This window comes from Rana temporaria, chromosome 1 (assembly GCF_905171775.1).
Source record: "Rana temporaria chromosome 1, aRanTem1.1, whole genome shotgun sequence".
In the NCBI taxonomy this organism is placed as follows: Eukaryota; Metazoa; Chordata; class Amphibia; order Anura; family Ranidae; genus Rana; species Rana temporaria.
Window position 1 is genome coordinate 669,526,423 of NC_053489.1, and position 16,399 is coordinate 669,542,821.

General features: G+C 47.1%; 1 protein-coding gene across 1 annotated transcript in view; it reads left to right on the forward strand.

Moving 5' to 3' along the window:
• The window catches only part of LOC120924603 (von Willebrand factor A domain-containing protein 5A-like), an 82,578-nt gene that overhangs the window by 24,186 nt on the left and 41,993 nt on the right, over positions 1–16,399 (forward strand). Inside the window, exons 3-5 of the mRNA XM_040335594.1 lie at positions 817–1,019; positions 6,852–7,074; positions 16,149–16,318. Of these exons, the coding sequence (XP_040191528.1) occupies positions 817–1,019; positions 6,852–7,074; positions 16,149–16,318 (596 nt within the window). The remainder of the gene's footprint in view (positions 1–816; positions 1,020–6,851; positions 7,075–16,148; positions 16,319–16,399) is intronic.

Here is a 16,399-nt window from a genome sequence, read left to right on the forward strand (position 1 = left end):
CATTTGCCGCAATGCACGTCGGGAAAGTTTCCCGACGGAGCATGCGCCCTACGCTCGGCGCGGGAACGCGCCTAATTTAAATGATTCCCACCCCCTACGGGATCATTTAAATTGCGCGCGCTTACGCCGGGCATTTTGCCGGAGCGCCCACGCAATTTACGGAGCTACTGCTCCGTGAATCAAGGGTAGCGCAGATAATTTGCGGGGGCGCAGGGCAAAAACGGTGCCCTGCGCCTCCGTAAAAACTGCGCAAAGCTACCTGAATCTACCCCATTGTTAAGTATGGCCGTCGCTCCCGCGTCGAAATTTGAAAATTTTACGTCGTTTGCGTAAGTCGTCCGTGAATAGGGCTGGATGTAATTTACGTTGAAGTCGAAAACATTACGTCCTTGCGGCGTACTTTGGAGCAATGCAAGCTGGGATATGTACACGGACGGCGCATGCGCCGTTCGTAAAATACGTCAATCACGTCGGGTCACAGTTAATATGCATAAAACACGCCCCCCACATCCTCATTTGAATTAGGCGCGCTTACGCCGGCCTATTCACGCTACGCCGCCGTAACTTAGGAGGCAAGTACTTTGTGAATACAGTTCTTGCCTCTCTGGCTTACGGCAGCGTAGTGTAAATACGCCGCCGCAAAGATGCGCGCCCTACTTGAATCTAGCTAAAGATGTGTTTCTTGTAATTTTCTGGCTCCCAGTTTCATTGAGAGTACCTATAAAGTCTACCCATCTCCAAAGTGTCCACCAAAAGTATAGTTCACGTTACAAAACACCAGGTTTCATTTTCTGATTCTCCTGTGTGTGTGTCCAGTCCCTCTGCAGGGGATCTGGGTTGACGTCCAGGTGAAAGGCTTTGTGGCGGACGTATCGGCGACTCTCAAGTATAAGAATGAGGAGGAGAATGCGGTGGAAGCCGTCTTTGTCTTCCCCATGGATGAAGACTCCGCCGTCTACAGCTTTGAGGCCACAGTAGAGGGGAAGACGATTTTAGCCGACCTCCAGGAGAAGGAACAGGTAATGAGGACTACAAAACAGAGACGTCACTCAGTACACGTTAACCACTTAAGCCCCGGACCAATATGCAGGTTAAGGACCTTGCCCCTTTTTGCGATTCGGCACTGCGTCGCTTTAACTGACAATTGCGCGGTCGTGCGACGTGGCTCCCAAACAAAATTGGCGTCCTTTTTTTCCCCACAAATAGAGCTTTCTTTCGGTGGTATTTGATCACCTCTGCGGTTTTATTTATTTTTTCGCTATAAACAAATAGAGCGACAATTTTGAAAAAAAAAATCAATATTTTTTACTTTTTGCTATAATAAATATCACCAAAAAAGATATAAAAAAACATATTTTTTTCTCAATTTAGGTTGATACGTATTATTTTACCTATTTTTGGTAAAAAAAAAATCGCAATACGCGTTTGAATGGTTTGCGCAAAATTTATACAAAATAGGGGATAGTTTTATGTCATTTTTATTAATAATTTTTTTTACTACTAATGGCGGCGATCAGCGATTTTTTTTTCGTGACTGCGACATTATGAATGAATGAAAAACTTATATAGCGCTACACGTGCAAACTGAATCGCCTCAAGGCGCTTGGTATCCATTTACTTCTAATTATGGCGGACACATCGGACAATTTTGACACATTTTTGGGACCATTGTCATTTTCACAGCGAAAAGTGCTATAATAATGCACTGGTACTGTGAAAATTACAATTGCAGTTTAGGAGTTAACCACTAGGGGGCGCTGAAGGGGTTATGTGTGACCTAATTTGTGTTTCTAACTGTAGGGGGGCGGGGCTGGACGTGTGACGTCAGTGATCGTCATTCTCTATATAAGGGAACAGACGATCACTGAGATTGCCACAGTGAAGAACGGGGAAGGTGTGTTTACACTCACCTCTCTTCGTTCTTCAGCTCCTGTGACCGATCGCGGGACACCGGCGGCAATCGGGTCCCACGGGCATGGTCACGGAGCTTCGGACCGGGTCGCGTGCGCGCGACCCACGGCTGGGCTCTTAAAGGCGATGTACCTGTACGTGCCTGTGCCCAGCCGTGCCATTCTGCCAGCGTATATCGGCGTTAGGCGGTCCTTAAGTGGTTAAAGTGGAACTTCACGGCATCTGAGCTCCACAAACCAAAAATGCTATCTTAGAATATTCTTTAAAAAACTGAACAAATGACTATCACAATTAATTTGGAAAAATATTAAACCTTTGAATCAACTGGAAAACACTTTTTCGATCAAAAGATCGTAGAGGGGCAGGTTTGCCAGATTTTGATCGCTCGTCCTCTGCTCCGGACGGTGCTGGACTCCAGGACAGGTAAGTGTCCTAATATTAAAAGTCAGCAGCTGCAGTATTTGGAGAATTAGAGAATTAGAAAATTGGCGAAATTAGAAAATTAGAACATTTCCAAATTAGAAAATTTGAAGAATTTTCGAATTTACGAATAATTAAAACAACGAACAAGCGAAAATACGAACATATGATTGGACAATCTTACTAAAATACGAAACACCGAAACAGCAAAAGAACGAAAATAACATCTATAACGAACGATTTGCATTCCGTATTTTAAGTCCTTTGTTCGTATTTTCATTCGTATTTTCATGTGTGTGTTTTGTAAATCCGTTTCTTTGTCTGTCCGTGGATTTTTGTCCAAAGGGAGTTGGCCGGACTTTTGAAACCGAAAAAGTTTGTCCGATAAAGCGTACACACGGTCGGATTTTTTGGAAAACGCTCATTTTGAAGTTTGTTGGCAAAAAGTCTGACCATGTGTACGGGGCTTAGGAGATAGTCTTTCTTAATATGTTGTGATGTATTTACGAAAGTACAAAATTACGAATCCATTAAACGAAAATAATTATTATCTAACAAAATTACGAATTTCGAATCAACGAAAATAAATTAGACAGAATTATGAATCATTCAGTATAAACGAAAATAAAACTGTTACGAAAATACGTACGGGTCCGAATAGGAAAACTTGCGTCTTACGAAATACAAACGGGTCCGAATAGGAAAACTTGCGTCTTACGAAATTACGAATCTTTACAAATCTACAGAACGAGACAAAACAAAACAAAAAAAACTACATTTTTTTGATGTGCACATGTCTACTATCTACCCCAAATTTTGTGGAAGGTTTTGTTCCGTTTCCGGAGTTCAAAAGCAAGTTTATACAGTGGGATAGCGTCATTAATAAGTTTTAACCAGAGGGATTTCAGAGAGGTCTGTGCGCCCTTCCAGGACAATAAAATTGCTTTTTTAACATAGAAGAGTATACGGAGCAGTCTCTTGGCATGTAATGATAGGTGTAATTCGCCAAAATAGGCAGTTCTTGGGGTGTATTATGTTTGGGAGGCCTAGCGCCGATGAGATGAAAGCACCCACTTCTTCCCAGAAGTCCTGGACTACCGGGCATGTCCAGAAGCAGTGTAAGAAATCGGCCTCCCGGCCACAGCCGCGGAAACAGGCAGCTGAGGGCAGGAGACCCATCCTGTGTAACCTAGCCGGAGTGAGGTGGGTTTGATGGAAAATTTTGACCTGTATGATAGGGTGACCAGACATCCCCAGTTTCAGGGGACAGTCCCCTGATTGAGGACACTGTCCCCGGACCAAGTCTGTCCCTGGTTTTGTCACCAGATTGGATTTAATAGGGAGCAGGGGCAATTTCAAAGACAATCAGTGCAGAAATAAAAAAAAAAATTGAATTACACACCCCCGCTCCGCCGTGCCTACTAGCAGAGAGGGGTTGCATTTTTCCCATTATTTGAGCCCCTTTCTGATGATCATGTGCTGGTCGGAGCGGAAAGAATATTTCTTCAGTTTTGGGCGCATGCCCATTCAGCTCCGCTCGCATGTACTTCTGCCTTGGCGCAAATCCTGGCCAGCCGCCTGCCTATCTCCTTGCCTTCCCTGGCGGAGTGATCTTCCTCCGCTCCCCATCCAGTAGTAGCCAGGGCCCGAAGAGTTAGGCCCCGTACACACGACCGAACATGTCCGATGAAACTGGTCCGCGGACCAGTTTCCGCGGACATGTCCGACCGTGTGTACGGCCTAACGGACAGGTTTCCTGGCCTAGCGGACCGTTTTCCAGCAGACAAAAGTTTCTTAGCATGCTTAGAAACTTGTCCGCTGGAAACCTGTCCATCGGACATGTCCATTGGTTAGTACGTCTAACCAGCGGACCAAAATCCCGCGCATGCGTCAAATTGATTCGACGCATGCGTGGAAGCATTGAACTTCCTGGTTTGCGCACGTCGCCGTGTCACCGTCACCGCCACGTCACCGCGTTCTCTGTCCGCGGGGATTTTGGTCTGATGGTGTGTACACACATCAGACCAAATTATCCCAGGAGACATGTCCGATTAAAACGGTTCACGGACCGATTTCATCGGACATGTCTCCTCGTGTGTACAGGGCCTAAGACTTGAGAGGCTGTGAGGCGGGCGGCGACGGGCAGAGAGTCGCTGATTGTTTCCGTTACTAGGAAAGAAAAAATATGTCCCCGGATTTCATTTTTAAAATCTGGTCACCTTACTGTATGATGCGGTCCCGGGTAGTAATAACAGGGGTTTTATACGTATTACTAAATTCTGACCAGTCCTCGTCTACCAGGGAGATGTCCAGAGAGGTCCATTTTACCTGAGCTTTGTAAAACCTGGGGTTAAAGTCAGTCATTGGGGCTGCATAATAGGTGGAGACAAGTTTTGTGGGATCTGGCTGTCTGAGCATTTCTGTTTTATTCCATGCGTTTCCACTGGGGAGATATGCTCCTGCTTCCTGTGATGGGTTCATGTGGATCAGGAAGAAAAAGCAAACCTCTCCAAAGGCGACAACAACAGAATTTAGACTCTATGGGCCAGATTCACAGAGAGATACGACGGTGTATCTGGTCGTATCTATGCGCCTGATTCATAGAATCAGTTACGCATAGATATGCCTAAGATCTGTGTTACACCGTCGGATCTTACCTGCAATTTAAAAATGGCGCGGGGGGCGTTCTCGCTGATTTATGCTGAGAAATATGTAAATCAGCGAGATACACCAATTCACGAACGTACGCGGGCCCCGACGCAGTGTTGTTACGACGTTTCCGTAGCGGTTTTCCCGGCTTATACTTACCCCTGCTTCTATGAGGCGCAGCCAATGTTAAGTATAGCCGTTGTTCCCGCGTCGATTTTTGTTTTTTTTACGTCGTTTGTGTACGCCGATTCAGAAACCCGCGCGTCGCAAGTTACGCTCACGCCGAAACCACTGACCTCCTAGCGACGTCAGTGGGAGCAATGCACGCCGGGAAATTTCGCGGATGGCGCATGCTCATTTAAATCGGCGCGGGAACGCGCCTGATTTAAATAGTACACTCCCCCTAGCCGCGGAATTTGAATTCCGCCGGGGGTTTTACGATCCGCCGCCGCAAGTCTGGAGGTAAGTGGTTTGTGAATTACCCACTTGCCTCTCAAACTTGGGGGGGCGGATCTTAAATCACATAGATCACGCGGATCTAAAGATCCGCTGATCTATATGAATCTAGCCCTATAAGAGGTTCTAACCCTTTCTTGGTCATACAAACTAATAGAAATGTTCCTTCTTGTTCCCTTTGCTCTAGCAAAAAAAAAAACAGAGCCGAGATAGTCTGAATCAGGAGCATTAGGGTCATATACACTCCACTGTGCCTCGATGGTCTCAAAACAAAGTTAACACCCCCAATAATTCTTGCCCTCTCTGTTGAAGATGAGTGTCTCCAAACGTTTCAGTATGAGGGCCACATTGTAAATTTTACAAATATTCCCCATTAGCCTCCCCTCTTGCATCAGTGTCCCCATTATAGTCCCCCTGTACGTCAGGGTCCCCATCAGTATACCTTACATTAGAACCCCATCAGAGTCCCCCTGTACGTCAGGGTCTCCATCAACATTACCCTTACATCAGGGCCCCCCAATCTGCATCCCCCTTACATCAGGGCCCTCATCAGATCCCTCTTTTACATCAGAGTCCTCCTTATATCTGGGTCCCCATCAGAGTGCCCCCTTATATCAGGGTCCTCATCATAATAACTGTGTATATCAGGGTACCTATCAGAGTCCCCCCTCACATTATTGTCTCATTAGAGCCCCCTTATATCAGGGTCCCCAATCAGAATCCCCTCTTGCATCAGGATCCCCAATCAGAATCCTCTCTTACATCAGGGTCCCCATCAGTGCCCCCCCTTACATCAGGGTCCTCATTAGAGTCTAGTCTTGTGCAATTCATTAATTCCGAATTTTCCCGAATTTCAAAAAATTCTGAATTCTCGGAATTCCAAATTCGGAATTCGGAATTTTCGAATTTCCAAAATTCCAAAATTCGGAAATGTGAAAATTCGAGATTTCGGAAATTCGGAATTTCGGAAATGGAATTCGAAATTTCGGAAATTCAAAATTTTAATTTCAGAAATTCGAAAATTCAGAATTTGAAAATTCGAAATTAGAACATTTCCAAATTAGAAAATTTGAAGAATTTTCGAATTTCCGAATTCCAAATTTCCGAATTTCCAAATTTTTGAATTTCCGAAAAAAGCTAAAAAAACTAATGAAACGAAAACAAAAATGAACACATTTTTCGGCAGTGCACATGTCTACCAGAGTCCACATCATAGTTCCCCCTTACATTGGGGTTCCCATCAGAGTCTCCCTTACATCAGAGTCTCCCTTACATCAGAGTCTCCCTTACATCAGAGTCTCCCTTACATCAGAGTCACCAATTACATACATATACATACAGGCATAAACCGCTGTACAAACTTCACAATTACATATTAGAAAAAAAAGTTTACTGCTACTTCTTCTCTTCTCCAGGCTCACAAGACCTATAGTGAGGCTATCAGCCGGGGTAAGCAAGCCTTCCTCCTGGAAGAAGATGAGAGCTCAGCGGACATCTTTAGCTGCTGTGTTGGGAATCTCCCTCCTGGCCAGGAGGCCGAGGTCACCCTGAAATATGTACGGGAGTTACCAATGGAGGCAGACGGAGCTGTGCGCTTTGTACTCCCGGCTGTCCTCAACCCGAGATACACCCCAATAGGTACAAGTACAAATAAGCATTTTTTTTTTCCACGTAATCCTTTGATTTGCTCTTCTGAAAAGACCACTAACTCTAAAGTAAACCTGATCTGACCTAAAATGTTTCTAAAGCAACAACACAAAGTACCTTGTGTTAGTCTTCAGACCAGTACCGGTGTCCCTGTGGAGCCTTTTGTATCCTAGATCCAGGGCAGCCATCAGGAATTATGGGGCCCCTTACACATCAGGCATGGACCCCCTGGACCAGAGAAGCGGGGGGGGGGGGGGGGCTGCCGCAAATTGAGAAGCGGGGGGGGCCCTTTACAAAAAAAAAGAAAAAAAAAATATATATATATATACACACATACACATACAATTTTTATTTTACTATTATTTATAAAAAGAAATTACAAAAAAGGGGGGTTGCCATCCGGGAACTCTGGGCCCTTTAATAATAATAATAAAAAATAAACCTCTGGGCCCTTTAATAAAATATATATATATATATATATATATATATATATATATATATATTGTGAACTTTGGGGGTCTTTAAGCTCCACGAGACAAGTGCGTAAAACCGTGTCAGTAAAGCAAAGGGTCTTTATTGGTGACCAAACAAAACAAAATAAAGCTTTTCTTCAGCATCCAAAACGTCACAACAAAAGTCCTGCTTGTTTCCAGCATAAATGAAAAAAGTCTTTCTTCAGAAAAACAACCAAAAGAAAGGCACATACGTTTTTAGTAAGAAGTCCTCCAGACCTTCCCTGCAGACACAGCTTCCCTTCCAAACTACTCAAAAGTCCTCTCTGAGCAGCTAGCAGACTTCCATCTTGTCCTCACAGGTGCACTCTCCCAACTCACTCCCTCCCTCCAGCATCACTTCCTGCTTTAATGGGTGGTTGTCTGAGAGATTTTAACCCCTTGTGCGCTGGCTTCCAGGGTTTAGAAGTGGAGGCTCCATCCCACCCAAATAACACTTTGGAGCCTCCAAAATTCCAGGCCCCAAACTACTTTATTAAGATAGAGAAGACTGCAAGCCAGTCCTCTCTGAATTAGCGCCTGCCTAGAACTTTTCACCCACTTTTGGGTGACCCCCTGAACCTTCTACCTCTATTTAAATGGACCATAGTCCAAACAGTGGTGCCGTATAGCACCCGTCCAGGACCCACCCCCGGTGTCCTGTACATATCCCCCCCCCTCTGCCTCAACGCGGAGGTGTTGGAGGCAACAGTAGACACCATACAATGGACTCGGGAGAGGGCATCGGCATTCTGATGCTGTCTCCCGGGTCTGTGCTCTACCATGAAATTGAACTCCTGCAGAGACAGAAACCACCTTGTTACCCTGGCATTGGTGTGTTTGTTCTGTCTCATCCACGTAAGAGGAGCATGGTCTGATATAAGGCGAAACTTCCTACCTAGGAGAAAATAACGTAGGGAGTCCAAAGCCCACTTGATGGCAAGACATTCGCGCTCCACCACCGCATAGTTTTTCTCAGCTGGCGTCAGTTTCCTACTAAGAAAAACTATTGGATGCTCCTCTCCGTTGATTTCTTGAGGCAGAACTGCTCCTAGCCCTTCACTTGAGGCATCTGTCTGCACTATAAAATCCTTAGAAAAATCTGGCGCCACAAGCACCGGATCCTGGCAGAGTGCGGTCTTAAGCATTTGAAAAGATTTTTCAGCCTCGGCATTCCATTTAATCATGACCGACTTTCGGCCTTTGGTGAGGTCAGTAAGCGGTGCCGCAATGGTGGCGAAGTTGGGGACAAACCTCCTATAGTACCCAACTAGGCCTAAAAACGCTCTGACCTGTTTCTTTGTTAGGGGGCGGGGCCAGCCCTGTATGGCCTCTACCTTGCTCATTTGGGGCTTCACTAACCCTCTACCTACAATGTATCCTAGGTACTTGGCTTCCTCCACCCCAACCGCACACTTCTCCGGATTGATGGTGAACCCCGCTCTTCTCAAGGAGTCTACCACTGCCTGTACCCGGGGAAGATGGGAATCCCAGTCCGTGCTGAAAATGACTATGTCATCCAGGTAAACGGAGGCATACCGTAGGTGTGAACGTAAAGTTTTGTCCATGGCCCTTTGGAATGTGGCGGGGGCGGAGTGAAGACCAAACGGCATTCTTTTATACTGGAAGTGACCTTCCGGGGTAGAGAAAGCTGTTTTCTCTCTGGCCTCCTTGGTCAGGGGAATCTGCCAGTAACCTTTTGTGAGGTCCAGCGTGGTGATGTACCTGGCAGGACCCAATCTCTCAATCAGCTCATCTACCCGTGGCATGGGGTATGCATCGAACTTGGAGACCTCGTTGAGTTTTCTAAAATCGTTGCAGAAGCGGAGAGTACCATTGGGTTTGGGCACCAACACGATCGGACTGGACCACTCGCTCTGCGACTCTTCGATGACCCCAAGTTCGAGCATCCTTTTAACCTCTCCAGACACTGACACTCTATGAGCTTCTGGGATACGGTAGGGTTTAAGCCGGATTTTCACCTTGGGCTCAGTCACAATGTCATGCTCAATGACGTTGGTGAGCCCTGGCAACCCTGAAAACATGTCCCTATTCCTTTGCAGAAATTCTTTTACTTGCTGGGTTTGGGGCCTAGTTAGGGTAGCCGCAACCTGCACCAGGTCGATCCCTACATGGTCCCCTGACTGTACCGCCACCACCGCGGACACCGGTTCTCTGTCTCTCCAGAGCTTCAACAAATTTATGTGATAAATCTGGTAGGGTTTTCTTTTTCCTGGTTGGTGTACCTTATAGTTTACCTCACCCACTTTCTCTACTACTTCAAATGGACCTTGCCACTTGGCCAAGAACTTGCTCTCCACTGTGGGTATTAGGACAGCTACCCTGTCTCCTACTTGTAACTGTCTCACTTTAGCCGACCGATATATATACCCTTCTTTGGGCATCCTGAGCCTTCTGCATGTGCTCTCTCACCATCGGCATCACTTTAGCCACCCTTTCTCGCATTTGAGAAATATGCTCTACCACGGTTTTGTGCGGGGAGGACTCACTTTCCCACGTTTCCTTTACCAGATCAAGCAACCCCCGGGGCCTTTGTCCGTACACTAGCTCAAATGGCGAGAAACCCGTGGATGCCTGTGGTACCTCCCGGATAGCGAACAACAGGGCAGGGAGTAACATGTCCCAATCTTTCCCGTCTTTCTGGACCACTCTTTTTAACATGGACTTTAGAGTTTTGTTAAACCTCTCAACTAGGCCATCGGTCTGCGGGTGATAGACGGACGTCCGCAACTGCTTAATCTGAAACAGCCTGCACAAGTCCACCATCACCTTTGACATAAAAGGGGTGCCCTGATCCGTTAGTATTTCCTTGGGGAACCCAGTACGTGAGAACATTTGAAATAACTCCCGGGCAATGGCCTTAGAGGACGTTTTTCTCAATGGGACTGCTTCTGGGTATCTAGTGGCGTAGTCTAGGATGACCAATATGTATTGGTACCCCCTTGCCGACTTTACCAGGGGTCCCACAAGATCCATAGCGATCCGCTCAAATGGGACCTCAATAATTGGCAAGGGTACTAGGGGGTTTCTATAGCGGGGCACTGGGGCAGTTATCTGGCAAACAGGACAAGACTCACAATATCTTTTAACCTCAGCCTTCACCCCTGGCCAGTAAAACCGATCGGTTATCCTGGCCTCCGTTTTCTCCGCCCCCAGGTGTCCTCCCAGTGCGTCGTTGTGGGCTAGATCAAGGAGCATCCGCCTATACGGTTGAGGGACCAGCAACTGCTCTATGGGTTCCCCTCGGCTCTCAGCCACACGATAGACTAGGTCCCCCTTCAACGCAAAATGAGGAAACCTCTGATCTGCACCTGGTATTTGTGAAACCCCATCAATGACAGAAACCTGCTCTCGAGCGTTCACTAAGGTAGGATCCTGTAACTGGGCGGTGCAAAACGCACCCCTGGGTACATCCAGGTCTGGATGCACTGGCCTTGGGGATGTTTCCCCCTCACCCTCCTCAATCGGGGAGAGCTCCTCGTCATCCTCCCCCAGCATGACTTGTAATGGGGAGACTCCCCCCCCTCAGAGTTCAACTCGGTTTTGAGACCTGACACAGGACCACTATTATTAGAACCAAGATTCTCCGCAACGTCATTATCACCAACAGGTATTTCCACATTAGAGGGGTGTGTTGTGGAGGTTTCAGGCCCGGATCCCCCGGACTCTGTCCCTTCCAAGCTCAGTGTCCCCAGTTCTCCTGGCAGACCCGTCTGTACCTGGTCCCATAGTTCCAAAAATAGTGGACAGTCCCGCCCCACTATGATGTCATGTATCAAGCTTTTTACCACCCCCAACCTCCTGGGTAACCGAGGTATGGCCATAGGACACAGTTACCGGGACCAAGGGGTACTCCTTGGTGTCCCCATGGATACATACTACCCGTAGAGTCTTAGTTACTGGGCCTATCCTCCCAAGCACCCTGGCATGTACGAGTGTGACCATGCTGCCGGAGTCCAGTAGAGCCCTGGCAGGAAGGTGGTTCACCCACACTTCGCACTCAAACCGTCCTGCAGCCAGGTCAAGATGAGTGGTACACACACTTCGCACATAGAAGGAGCTTCTCCGACCAGTTCCGCACTCCATAGGCTCCTCCTGCAGTGGGCATTGTGCCCGGGTATGCCCCCAGGACCGACATCGCCAACATTGTATGTCTCCCATCTTTGGTACAGGAACCGACCTCCGTGGTTCTAGGGCAGATGGTGTAAACCTGCGGACGCCAACATCTGGCAAGGCTTCTCTCCTCAGGTTGGTGACTGGTCTGGGTGTCCTTGGCGTGGGTTCTCGACGCTTGGTAGGCCCAAGCAGGTCCTCCACCACGGTATACCGTTCAACCAGCTCGACCAGCTGGTCAGCATTAGTAGGGTTTCCATGGCTTACCCAGCGCTGTAGGTCATCTTGTAGGGACCGTAGGTACCGGTCCATCACCACTCGTTCCACCATTTGTGGACCTGACAACTTTTCTGGCTGCAGCCATTTTTTAACCAACTGAATTAGTTCATGCATTTGGGACCTGGGGGGTTGGTCAGGTTTGTACCGCCAGCGATGCACCCTTTGAGCCCGGAAGGCTGTGGTCACTCCCAGGCGGGCCAGGATCTCGGTTTTTAGACGCTCATAGTCCCTGATGTGCTCAGCTGGGAGGTCAAAATAGGCTTTTTGCGGGTCACCAGTGAGGAAAGGGGAGATAATGCCAGCCCATTGGTCCCGGGGCCACCCCTCTCTCTCTGCTATCCTTTCAAAGGTGGTGAGAAAGGCTTCCACGTCATCGCTGGGCGTTAGTTTTTGCAAAAAATGGCTGGCCCTCACAGACACTGGGTTGCTAGTGGCAACGACCGCTTGCACTTGTCCCTGAGCCAGCTGCTGTACGGCCTCCTGCAAGGCAGCCACCTGTGCTTGAGTGGACTCCTGCTGGGCCGTAAACTGGGCGGATAGCAGCCGTGTATTTTCCTGCTGCGCAGCTATAGCCTGTGCCAGGGCCTGCTGCTGCTGAGCCATCGCTTCCTCATGGCGACGGTTTGACTCTGCTGACGCTTGCTGTTGGGCCACAGTGGCTTGCTGCTGGGTCACAGTGGCTTGTGCCAAAGCCTTAACGACCTCCTCCATGCCTTTGTCTGCTGTTTGTAACGCCTGGGCAGACTTCACCCAAGACATGCCATAAGTATACTGTCTCTTTAAATGTCAGTTTTAAACGGTTTTTGCGCCTGCAAATGCACTTTGCCCGCATTCGACACCAGTTGTGAACTTTGGTGGTCTTTAAGCCCCGCGAGACAAGTGCGTAAAACCGTGTCAGTAAAGCAAAGGGTCTTTATTGGTGACCAAACAAAATAAAGCTTTTCTTCAGCATCCAAAACGTCACAACAAAAGTCCTGCTTGTTTCCAGCATAAATGAAAAAAGTCTTTCTTCAGAAAAACAACCAAAAGAAAGGCACATACGTTTTTAGTAAGAAGTCCTCCAGACCTTCCCTGCAGACACAGCTTCACTTCCAAACTACTCAAAAGTCCTCTCTGAGCAGCTAGCAAACTTCCATCTTGTCCTCACAGGTGCACTCTCCCAACTCACTCACTCCCTCCAGCATCACTTCCTGCTTTAATGGGTGGTTGTCTGAGAGATTTTAACCCCTTGTGCGCTGGCTTCCAGGGTTTAGGAGTGGAGGCTCCATCCCACCCAAATAACACTTTGGAGCCCCCAAAATTCCAGGCCCCAAACTACTTTATTAAGATAGAGAAGACTGCAAGCCAGTCCTCTCTGAATTAGCGCCTGCCTGGAACTTTTCACCCACTTTTGGGTGACCCCCTGAACCTTGTACCTCTATTTAAATGGACCATAGTCCAAACAGTGGTGCCGTATAGCACCCGTCCAGGACCCACCCCCGGTGTCCTGTACAATATATATATATATATATATATATATATATATATATAAATATAAATATAAATATAAAAGGGGGGTTGCCATCCTGGGCCCTGGGGACGTCTGGGCCCTTTAATAAAAAAAAAAAATAAACATTTATAAAAAATGAAAAAAGGGGGGTTTGCCACATGGGGCCCTGGGGACCTCTGAGCCCTTTAATAAAAAAATATATATATATAAAAAAAGAAATAAAATAATATAAAAAAAAATCTTTTTTTTATAAAAAATGGGGGTTGCCACCCGGGGCCCTGGGGACCTCTGGGCCTTTTAATTATATATATATATATATATATATATATATATATATATATATATATATATAAAGTGTCCCTTTAATAAAAAATTTAATAAAAATATATTTAAAAAAAATATTTTTCTTTATAAAAAATAAAAAAAAGGGGAGTTGCCATTCGGGCCCCTGGGGACCTCCGGGCCCCTTACAGGTGTACTGCCTGTACCCCCCTGGTGGCGGCCCTGCCTAGATCCACACTGTATATGGGGCCTTGACTTCTGTCAAGGATTTCCGTGTACAGTACAGCAGTGGGGTCAACTTTCTTGAAATAGAAGCCTCCAAGTGCAGCCCATGATATCAAGGGATGTACAGATAATTCAGAAAATGTAATGATGAAGAAAGCTGTCAGAGGCTGCAGACATATTAAAGCAGGCAGTGATTACAAGCATGCTACAAGAGAAGGTCAAAGACCGCAAGAGATGCTACAGGAGATGGTCAGAGACTGCAAGAGATGCTACAGGACATGGTCAGAGACTGCAAGAGATGCTACTGGAGATGGTCAGAGACTGCAGACATGATACAGGAGATGGTCAGAGACTGCCGACATGATACAGGAGATGGTCAGAGACTGCAGACATGCTATAGGAGTTGGTTCAGGCTAAGAGACAGGACAGGAGACCAGTGTTGCCAACCTACCAGATTGAAATTTACTGGCACGACACCCGAAATTTACTGGCACAGCCATGTTTTTACTGGCATTTCACAAAAGTTACTAAATTAAATTTTTAGGTGCAAATTTCAGTATTTAGGCTACAAACAAGTACACTAGGCAAATAGCAATGTGATTTAAGGTATATATTAAGGTAAAAAAACATATTTTTGTTATTTTCAATATAAGGGCAAATTATTTAGTCACATCACCCCCTGCCTCCATCCCCCTCTGCGGTGCCACAATATCCCCCTGCCTCCAATCTCCCTCTGCCTCCAATCTCCCCCTGCCTCCATCGTCCCCTGCCTTCATCCCCCTCTGCAGTCCCACAATCTCCCCCCGCCTCCAATCACCCCCTGCCTCCATCGTCCCCTGCCTCCATTCCCCTCTGCGGTGCCACCAACACCCCCTGCCTCCAATCACCCCCTGCCTCCAATCTCCATGCACAGTTCCAAGCCGAACCAATCTCGGCTATTTTTACTGGCACATTCCCGCAACCACAGACATTTACAAACGGGGGGAAAAAGTGCCCGTTTTTACGAACTGTCCGTAAAAATATGGATGGTTGGCAACACTGCAGGAGACAGTCATAGATAAACAACACATTTACATGAGACTGCTGCTAGATGTCTCTGCTATTGGGGTTTCATCTGATAGGTTGTAAGCAGTGGATTCCTTTTCAGAGGTTGGTATAGCAGCAGCTATATTCAGCTTTGGCACTACTGCTTCCTGATGTCTGTATTTATTAATTTTTTCACTTTTTTTAATCTTTAGCGTTTTTCTTGCAGTTGCAATGCAGCCCTATTAAAGCAGAGGTTCACACAAAAAGTGAACCTCCGCTTTTTGGATCCCTCCCCCCCTCCGGTGACACATTTAGCACCTTTCAGGGGGGAGGGGGGTGCAGATAGCTGTCTGAGACAGGTATTTGCACCACTTCCCGGGTCTGATTCCCGCGGGGAATCCAGGCTGTGATGTCACCCCCCCCCCCCCCCCGCTGTCTTCTGAAAAAAAATGTTCCCAGGAGAGAGTGGGGACCAGTGACGGCGCGCCGCGATCCTCGCGCATGCGGAGTAGGGAATCGGGCAGTGAAGCCACCAGGAAGCAGCCGAGGACCGAGCGATTGCTCAGCCTCGGCCGCTGACATCACGGGCGCGCTGGACAGGTAAGTGTCCTTTTTTTAAAAGTCAGCAGCTGCCGTATTTGTAGCTGCTGACTTTAAAAAAAAAAAAAAAAAACGGCCGAACCTCCGCTTTAATTTCTGTGGGCGAGTTTGACAGATGGTGAACGTCCCTTCTCACTAACATAAAAGTGATCAGGTGGCCGTGGAGCTTCCCAGATCACTTTTACTGAACAACCAATCACCAGTTGTAAAACATGATATAAAGCTCATGGCTGCGGTTGCAGCCATAGACTTGTTTTAACCACTAAATTCTAGGTCATTTTTAAATGTCCCAAGGATTTTAAGTGGCTACTGCTAGGAGGGAATTAAGCTTGACCTAGTCAAGACCTTGTGTACAGCTTGGATCCAAGAAGGTCCATAGGGACACCCACAGGGATCTAAAGTACAAGTACTTGGATTTCAACACAAATTCTAGCTTAGAAACATTAAAGGCCAGGTAGGGTTCATGTTCTACATATCCCACAGGAAAATGGGAACATTTAATGACACTGACCACACCGTGTCCTTTTTATCTCTTACAGGTCACAAGGTGAGCATAACAGCCACGCGTCCTCATGTGTCAGTTGGTGAGCTCACGAACACGCTGAGTCTGAATGCTCACTTCCAGTCTGCATACGGCATCGCTAAGATTGAGTCCAACTGTAACATCACCCCTCTGGAGTACACAGATAGTGATAAGATTCATGCCAAGGTGAGCGGGACACAAAATAGCATCAAGGCTTATTTCTTTTGTTGAATACATGTGTAGGCAGAAGCTTAAAAGCACTGGCGT